Genomic DNA, 8729 nt, shown 5'->3' on the forward strand with positions numbered 1-8729 from the left:
CTTTTTTCTTATTTTCTTTAACTGTTGTTTAGGATTTAGGAACCGAGTTAATTTGCATAAAGTAATAGATATTAGCTTTTATAAAATGTAGTGTGCCCAGATCACGAACTGGGTTTTGTCAAAAATTTGTTTGTGTGTGTGTTATTTTGTTATTTTTATTTTTTTGGTAGAGTGGTTAAATCTGACCACAACTTTTTTGAGGGAAATTTCTAACTCTAGTTTAGGATTTTGGGGGGAAAATGGGTGAAGAACCTATAGAACAATCTTTGATGCATAGCACTGGGAGTAACGAGATAGATCTTCCCATAACCAATTCAAGCTAGCTCAATTAGTGTTTAGTGGTTGTGTGAGTTGTTTTCAATGTATTGAGTTCTGGGTTCAAATTCCAGTATAGTAAATATAATATATATATATATATATATGTGTGTGTGTGTGTGTGTGTGTGTGTAAAGAAAAGATAGATCTGCCCACTTTGAGAGGATCACGCCTGGTTTAAGTTGTCCATTTGCAAGAAGCCAATCGCAATGCAAGCCAATCCTAGTTTCAAGCCATTTCTAACTACCGATGAATACTTTCCAGATACTTTTTTTTTCTCTGTCTTTCTCAATGTGATCACTTTAGATGCATATTGTTTGTGTATTCTCAAACACTAGTGAGGCTTCATTTTATGTTGTCTCAACGTAGTTGAATTAGCAAATCGAAGCAAGTATGGAAAGCAGCAGGGGACAGAATGGAATTCAACAACTGCTAGCTGCTGAACAAGAAGCCCAGCAAATTGTTCATGCTGCCAGAAATGGTAACTTTTTCTTTTATTGTCCATGTTTTCGGAGTTCTCCTGTTGCGTAATGGCAGTAATACAATGTATTCTATTGCATCAGATGCATTGTTTTGCTTAATATTGTATTACATTACCTTAAATTATATCTGCACTAAGAGGTGGAATATATGCTAGCCCTTCCCAATGCTACAAATACATTATAGCAACACCGATATTTCCTGCGTAGATTTGGCAGCTTTTACTAATTTTTTTGTCAGTACAATTTAAGGACTTATGTATGTTAGTTCTGTTGGTTCCCGAATCGAATTCGGGTGCGGAAGTGTGGGGAAAGGCGGATCGTGTATGACAAAAATTTTTATAAAACTTTTGAGATACTCTATAGATTATATTAATTTATGCACGAATAAATTAATTGCATTAATTTATATATCAAGTACTCAATCCGGAAAAATACCTGGAAGCCGACTCGGATGATAACTTGAGTTCTTTATCCACGAACAGTCCTTGCTCCAATCTTTGTGTTTAGAATACTAAAGTCTTCCACGTCAATTCCTTAATTCCGCGTAGACGTGTGTGTGGGCACACGTGAGACAAAACAGGTTTCTTTAAACACTCGAATTTTCACAAACACCAACGCATGCACGATGTGAAATTTTTGGAGAAAAATATTTTCTTTCTCTTTTGCTATTGAGAAATTCGGCCACACAAATCTAGTTAGGGCTGAATTATGTTTTAAAAATTGTGTCCACAATTTTCTATCATTCTCATATTTAAAGAGTAGAAGTTAAACTTCAAAACAATATCAAATCCCTATCTCCAATTTGAATTTTGGAACAAAAAATCCCTTTCCCTTATCTCCAATGTGGCCGGCTACCCTAGGGTTTTCTAACCCTGTGTGTGGCGCCAATTCAGATAGGGAAGGAAGAGAAAAAATCATCATTTATCCTGTAGTCTAATTTTGACTCAAATTCAAATTTCAATTTAAGTCAAACTTAAATTAATTTGAATTCTAAATTGAACAACTTATCAAATAAGTTTAAATGGATAAATCTAGATGTGTTCAAATTCAAATTTAAATAATCACATTATTTAAATAATAATCAATTCTCAATTAATTATTTTCGAGTATTTAATTTATAGAATTCCTTAATTCTAAAATTTCCCATTTTACCCTCTGTGTCTGGTAGAATTACTAGGACGACGCGGGGACTAATGGACCTATAATCCCGAGCTCCAATAAAATTAATAATCAATTAAACACTTTAATTAATTAATTAATTCTATTAATTCCAATAGTATATCTGCATCCTTGAGTACCATTGATTCTCTAATGGATAGTGATTCATAAAACACATTCATGAACCAGAGCGCTCTTACTAATCCAAGTACCGAATCAACACTCAAGAGAATTATTTATCTACTTCTTTCTCAAGAAGGAATGGAGTTCATCTCGTATAATAACATTCCCAGCTACCTATTTCATTATGTCTCCAAAATACAAGGAATAGGATTCAGGGTCTCAGAATCCGTACTGAGTAAATCAAAAGACATAAATCCATAAATAGGAGTTTGTTAAGAATTCAGGATTAAGATCATTCTATATATGACCATCGGTAGGCTTAATTAGAATTTCTATGTTTAACGAAAATTATTAGAAATTCATATTGTGTCTGTGTCCTTGTTCCACATAATCTTATTATGCGAAATACACTCATTCAATATCACGCTATATTAACAGTGCGGATAACACCGTTCCATTCTAAATGTGAATGACATGTATTAATAATGTTTTAATTAAAGATTCTGAACTTTAATTAAATTCACCATGAACAATGTTTTTTTATTATTATCCTTAAACACTATCCTCTCGTATATAACACTTATATACTATGTTTAAGGTTACATAAACAATCACGGAATTTTCATTTGATATTCATAAAATATTCATAAATATATGCACATAAAATGATGAATAAACTCTTTTATTAATTAAATAATAAATATCCTATTACATTTCATGTTTTTAGGACACTATTCCCAACAAATTCATCACCCTTGCTCACGCTAAACTTGGCACTTACCTTCAATGCCTTATTATTGCAAATGAACTTAGCCATTTTGTTTTTTTAGGTAAAATCACACAGAGATAATTAAAATTAGGCATGTCTTTATCATTGTTTACATTGTCCTTATATGAATCTGTTCAAATTGAAACTGAACATGGAGATCTATCTTTGTGAGCATACTTATTTTGCTGCTACGGAAATGGTGCTAGCCATATGAATTGAGTGCTCGATACTGGCAACTGACCCCTATTACTTTTCGTTCTTTCTTCTTTGTTTGTTTTTTCTTTCCCCAGCAAAAATGGTTAGATTGAAGCAAGCTAAAGAAGAAGCCGAGAAAGAGGTTGCTGAGTTTCGTGCCAGAATGGAAGCTGAATTTCAGAGAAAACTTGCAGAGGTATCTAAAGCTGAATTCCTGGTTTCTGTCCCAAAAAAAAAAACACACACACACATTTTTCTCTACTATTTCTTTGTGATGAGACCTTGAGTTCCATTTATTTTTTCTTGAACGGTTCTTTTCCTTACTCTTTAACAGAAGTCTTCCCAAGGACTATCTATCTGTAGAACTTTTAATTTTGTTTATATAGGATGTCAGCAAAATTTAGGACTCCCAGTTACCATTTTGAACATCAAGTGTTCAACTAGTTTTACATGCCAATTATAAATTAATGTTAATGTGTTCTCAAAACAACAGAGCAGTGGAGATTCAGGTGCTAATGTGAAGCGTCTTGAGCAAGAGACAGAGGCAAAGATCCATCACCTAAAGAACGAGGCTGCAAGAATTTCACACGATGTCGTACAAATGCTTCTGAAATATGTGACAACCGTGAAGAGCTAAGATCGCCAAGAAGCTTTGATGAACTATAAAATGCTTGAATACTCTCCCTTTTTCAGTCTGTATTTTTTGAAGTGAGAATGATTATTGCGTGGTAACGAAATTGAGATGCGTTTTGTTATGACATGTATGCTTATTAGTTGTATTGGTTGATTATGTTGTACTATGATTAACACAATAAAAGGCAACTTATGCTGTTTGTTCCAATGAATAAAAAGTTGGTACCTCTTGTTATTAGTACTTTACTGGCATGTTCACTTTTCAACCATTAAGGCTCCAATTTCTCTTCTTGTTATTATCATTATTGTAATGGAGAAAATTCTGATTAGAGTTTAAACGGATTGGAAAGGACATTACAGCATGGATCAGAATTATAACTTCACTTGTACTCCATTAAATGACATTTAAGTGGATGATGGAAAGATACTATTAAATTATGAAAGTACGAGTTCAGTCGTTGAAAAAAAAAAAAAAAAAAAACAAATTGCCATTTAAAAGCTAAAAATTTTAATGAGGTCAGATTGGGTTTTTTTTTTCCTCTCTATCTCCATTTTTAAACTGTTAAAATCGGGCTGCAATACATATTAATTTTTGGGTAAGTATGGTACGTTTTTCCGTTCATCATTGTTGATATCCAATAGGCAAATGTAAAGAACAAAAGAGTACACTTTTTCAAAATAAAATCTTGGAGACCCACTAAAGTAATAGTAAATCAACCTAAAAAGTTGTTACATCATTCTAGTTTGGGTATATGTAGTAATTAATACTTTGCTTGTTGAGTAAGGTAACTCATTGCAGAAAGATAGTACTTTCACAACTTCTGACTGCTGCAATCAAGCAATTGGTTCACCCCAAGTGAACTCATCACCAGAAACAATATTAAGCAAAGCCAAAAAAGCATGTCTTCAATGGCTCACTATTTGCCTTCTTACTAAATTATTCTTATTCAACAATCAAGGGTGCTTTAATTATGACTACTTACCAATAGGGTAAAAAAGCCTTCCCAACAATAAACGTTGCCTTAATTGTGAGTCCTACACCTCAATAAAAACAAAAAGGAAGAAGACTTCTTCTGGGGTCTGGTTAAGCTGAGAGCTTCTTCAATATAGAGAGGAGATTCCTTGAAGGTTATGCGGAAGTGCCGGCAAAAATTCTCTGAATTCGCAAGAGTAGCTCCAGAATAGAAAGTTGAGCATTCATGTGAATAAGAAATCTTGTTATTATGTCCAAGCTAGGATTGTAGTAAAAGAATATCCAATAGGATTTGCTCAGCAACTATTGCACAAGCAAATAGTCCAGCCCCAACAAGCACAGGCCTTGCTTTCGATAATATCTTCCACTCGGAGTCCTCTTTCTCTTTGCTGTGCATTGCCCATGCCATTGCTGGTGGCAGAATTCCATACAACATTGTCATACAGTACCCTCCCTATAGCATAGTAAAGTCAAAACACCCAAATTCATATAAAAGATTTTGAAATAAATACGTTTGTTCTGTACTTTTTGTCTCTACTGTTGGGTTGTTTTCATACCAATCTCTCCCTATACTTACAGCAATATCTGTGGCTGCGGAGAAAGCGTCAGGAAAAGCAGTTGACAAGAAAAGAGATGGAACAACCGCCACCAACATCGCTGTGAAACTGATCTTATGCTTTCCCCACCATTCTCTGAGTTCAAAAAGCATGTCCTTTCTCTGATTTAATCAGCAAAAATGTGTTATTGCTATCGAGTATTGTAATTTTACCTCTTTATAATTTAAACCTGAACAGGTGGCAAAACTTTGAGGGAAGACTTTTACTTGAAGCATTGGTGTTGAAGCAGAATCCAGATAGATTTTAGACAGTTGCTCCTTGAAAAACTCGGAGAATCCCAGAAGAGTTCCGATCAGTGACGTTCCAATTGCGAGGAGTGAGAAAGCTTCAACCATGTATGAAACACCACTCCATCTCTCACTGGACCAAGGGGAAAGTAGAGAATTCAACTGATTACTCATCTGTTGGTATTATCATCTAGCACGAAAAAAAAAATCTATCTAGAAGTTCATATTCTCCTTCAGAATAGTGGCACCTTTGTTTTTTAGACTCAAGTTTTACCAAGTAAAAGGTGTAAAGATGGACATGACATACTACATAAGCAAAACTAAAATGCAATTACCAGAGTTTACAGTAATCTGATTACCTCACAAGCAAGTCGACGGGGTCAACGATTTGGTCGCCGCTGGCAGAGAGGCCAAGGGCAATGGCATCCCAAACAAGTAGTGCTATCAATGGAACAAGACTACCAAGGAAAAGTGAGATCCTTAGTCTTGTGAGATCACTGCCCAGATAAGCACAAAGAACTGCAAACACAACAACACTGTTAGACAGGAGTTACCAAATTCAAAGCTCAAAAGTTGAATTTTCAAAGAATTTTTCCCTCTTACATGGTGCTATATCATGGTACACCAAAGAAAAGATTATCACAGGTAGTGTAGCAGGGACTTTTCCCCAATCTCCACTTCCGTCAAGTCCTGACCACCCTCCAGAAACAACTGCTAACACCTCTATCACTACTAGTAAACCTGCACATTAGTCTTTTCTACTATTGTTAGGGCAAACTTGGGCTAGGACTACTAAAGAAAACAACGCCATTTCTAACTGGTACAAATTCAAAGTCGAGAAAATACGAATGGCAACACAAACTTAAACCAAGGCCGAACACCCGAAACATTTGAGAATGTAATTTCGATTGAACTCAGGACTTCGATGCTATATTTGTTCACCGATTTGTTTTATTGTACTTAATACCAATTCGTTTTACATATAATACCTGTCATGGAAAGAGCGAGCAGTTGGTTAACTTGATCGTTTGCCCGTGTCCCACCCAGGTAAATGAGCATGGTGAGAATGGAAGTGAAAATGAAGCCTGATACAGGAGCTGGAAGATTGATCAAATGAAAGAGGATTTCCCCTGACTTTGAACTGTAAGCAACCATTGAAGTGTAGCCCAAGAAAACATAAGTCAAAGTGGCCAAAGTACCACCGAAGTCCCCAAGAGTCTCTTGAGCCATTGTTCTTATGGAAATAACCTCCAAATCAGACATCTCTTCTTCTTTCTTCCGTTTTCTTCTCCTCAAGTTCACATTGATCTCAACAAGCAAAAGGGCTTCAATGAGAAGAAAAGCCCAACATACTATCAAAGTTACGGAACTCGGAACCAATCCCTACCATGTAAATTACAAAACCATTATCTTTGTCTCAAAACTACTCGCGTTCTTTTGAAAAATGAAAATTATGACCAACAGCAATAAAAATAAGAAGTAATATTATGTTTTATTGCCTTACACTTTATTGGAGTTTAATAAAGTTTCTCCTCAATAAGTTTTCTATTAGTAATAATTGGGTAGTTTCCGTTACTTGTTAGTTTACTTTCCAAGTCATATTAGTGTACTTTTCTTATTTTTTACGTCCCTATAAACAAAGATAAGGTTTGTCATTGTAAAAAAAATGCTAGTATCACTATTTCTGTTACTCTCTGTATTTATTGAGTTCACATATCAAACAGTGAATACAGAGAGTGATAAAAAAAATAACAAAAAGAGTGATCCTAGCATTTCTCGTTGTTGTAATTCAGACTACAGACTTGATAAATATCAAACAGTGAATACAGAGAGTGATAAAAAAAATAACAAAAAGAGTGATGCTAGCATTTCTCATTGTTGTAATTCAGACTACAGACTTGATAAATTATAATGAATATTCAAACTTCCTCTATGGTTCATCCTCTCTCTCTCTCTCACCCTCCCTCCCCTACGTGTGAAAATCATGTAAAAGACTCACAGCTGGTAAAGCTTTCTGAGGAAGTGCAAGAATCCCTGAGCCGATACTGGTGCCGATTATCAAAGCAACTGCACCAGCAATACTTCCTTTCTTCTCAGCAACTACTTCAACATGATCTTCTTTCAATGGTACAAGATCATTATTCTTTGCCTTTTCTGCAGAAGATTTAACAAGCACTGACTTCTTCTTCTTTGGTTTCTGCTGCTGATTATCACGAAAGTAACAAGAATGATACTTAATGCTGCAAAAAAGAAGAAAAATAAGTCTTTATATGAATGCCATTTGAATTGAACAGATTGGAAATAGAGAAAGTTAATAAGGAGAAATGGGATTTTACATGTGAAATTTGATGCCATCTCTTGTGGTCTTTTGATGAAGCCATGATGGTTTTGTGATTGAATTATGTCTCTGCCTTTTGGATTGCAAACAGGTTGGGGAAGTCATGAGCTGTGAATCCATTAGAGATTTTTGGGAAACTAATGGAAATGTTTTATGACATGAGTTTCCAACAATATTGGAAGTGGGAATCTGATGAGATAGGGACCACTTGGAAGATATTTTAATGCTTTGCTCAATGCTCACTAGTTTCTCATTTTGTTATGTTTTGAAATTTGATGGGTCAAACAATAGGCTCAAAAAATACTTGAGAAAGATGAGTTTTTCTAATTTCTTTTTTGTTAATGGGAGATTGTGTGGTAGAGAGCACTTTCTAGTGTATGTATCTAACGGTCATGTAGTATCATAGTGAAAAGGTATGTAAATTTCATGTTCAAAAATGTTTTGTTATTTGTAATTTTGTTTTTTTAGCCCCTGCAAAGTTCCTTCAAAATAAGAAGTAAAAAGTCACCCGTTTTGTATAAAATTTATCATAGTTACAAAACCAAAGTAACCCTCCCTTCTTCTATTTCTTTTAATTCACTGGCCTTCTGAGTTCTAAGGGTAAACATACCAAGTCAAAATCTTCTTGAGGTAAAAATTGACAAGGAAACGTGGATCTCTCTGAAACGTCCTTTATCTTTTTATTTAAAAACAAAAATATGTCTTAAAAAATAAAAAACAGAAATGTGAAAGCAATTTTTAACCATTTTTCATTTTCTTAATGAACACCATTAGCACTATTTCTTTTATTCTTGTTTGCAAAGCATTTACTACCCAAATGCTATTTAGAAAATGGTTTTGTTTTTGTGTCATAAAAGACATGCAAAAATATTTCAAAAACAAAAAACAAAAATGCCCTC

The 8729-nt window shown here is 34.5% G+C and overlaps 2 protein-coding genes across 2 annotated transcripts in view; one reads left to right on the top strand and one right to left on the bottom strand.

Moving 5' to 3' along the window:
- The window catches only part of LOC21396581 (V-type proton ATPase subunit G), a 4319-nt gene extending 391 nt beyond the window's left edge, over window positions 1-3928 (top strand). Inside the window, exons 2-4 of the mRNA XM_010101315.2 lie at window positions 685-796; window positions 3138-3238; window positions 3536-3928. Coding sequence (XP_010099617.1) covers window positions 709-796; window positions 3138-3238; window positions 3536-3679 — 333 coding nt within the window. The 5' untranslated portion in view covers window positions 685-708 and the 3' untranslated portion in view covers window positions 3680-3928. The remainder of the gene's footprint in view (window positions 1-684; window positions 797-3137; window positions 3239-3535) is intronic.
- A 604-nt stretch (window positions 3929-4532) lies between these two features.
- Window positions 4533-7956, bottom strand: LOC21396582 (tyrosine-specific transport protein). Its single transcript, XM_010101316.2, has 8 exons — window positions 7829-7956; window positions 7492-7732; window positions 6482-6875; window positions 6096-6233; window positions 5852-6011; window positions 5472-5625; window positions 5226-5366; window positions 4533-5102 (listed from the first exon to the last, which is right to left on the bottom strand). Exons 1-8 carry the CDS (start codon window positions 7948-7950, stop codon window positions 4908-4910), a joined length of 1545 nt encoding a protein of 514 aa, XP_010099618.1. The 5' UTR covers window positions 7951-7956; the 3' UTR covers window positions 4533-4907.
- Between the last annotated feature and the right edge of the window lie 773 nt (window positions 7957-8729).

This window comes from Morus notabilis, unplaced genomic scaffold (assembly GCF_000414095.1).
Source record: "Morus notabilis unplaced genomic scaffold, ASM41409v2 Scaffold1412, whole genome shotgun sequence".
NCBI classification, from domain to species: Eukaryota; Viridiplantae; Streptophyta; class Magnoliopsida; order Rosales; family Moraceae; genus Morus; species Morus notabilis.

Excerpts from the sequence above, each read along its gene's own strand:
- LOC21396582 (XM_010101316.2), bottom strand. The coding sequence starts at position 7,950 with ATGGATTCACAGCTCATGACTTCCCCAACCTGTTTGCAATCCAAAAGG. Across the intron at positions 6,876-7,491 it reads CTCAGAAAGCTTTACCAGCT|GGATTGGTTCCGAGTTCCGT; the intron begins GTGAGTCTTTTA and ends TTTACATGGTAG. Across the intron at positions 5,626-5,851 it reads CCCGTCGACTTGCTTGTGAG|TGAGAGATGGAGTGGTGTTT; the intron begins GTAATCAGATTA and ends CCCTTGGTCCAG.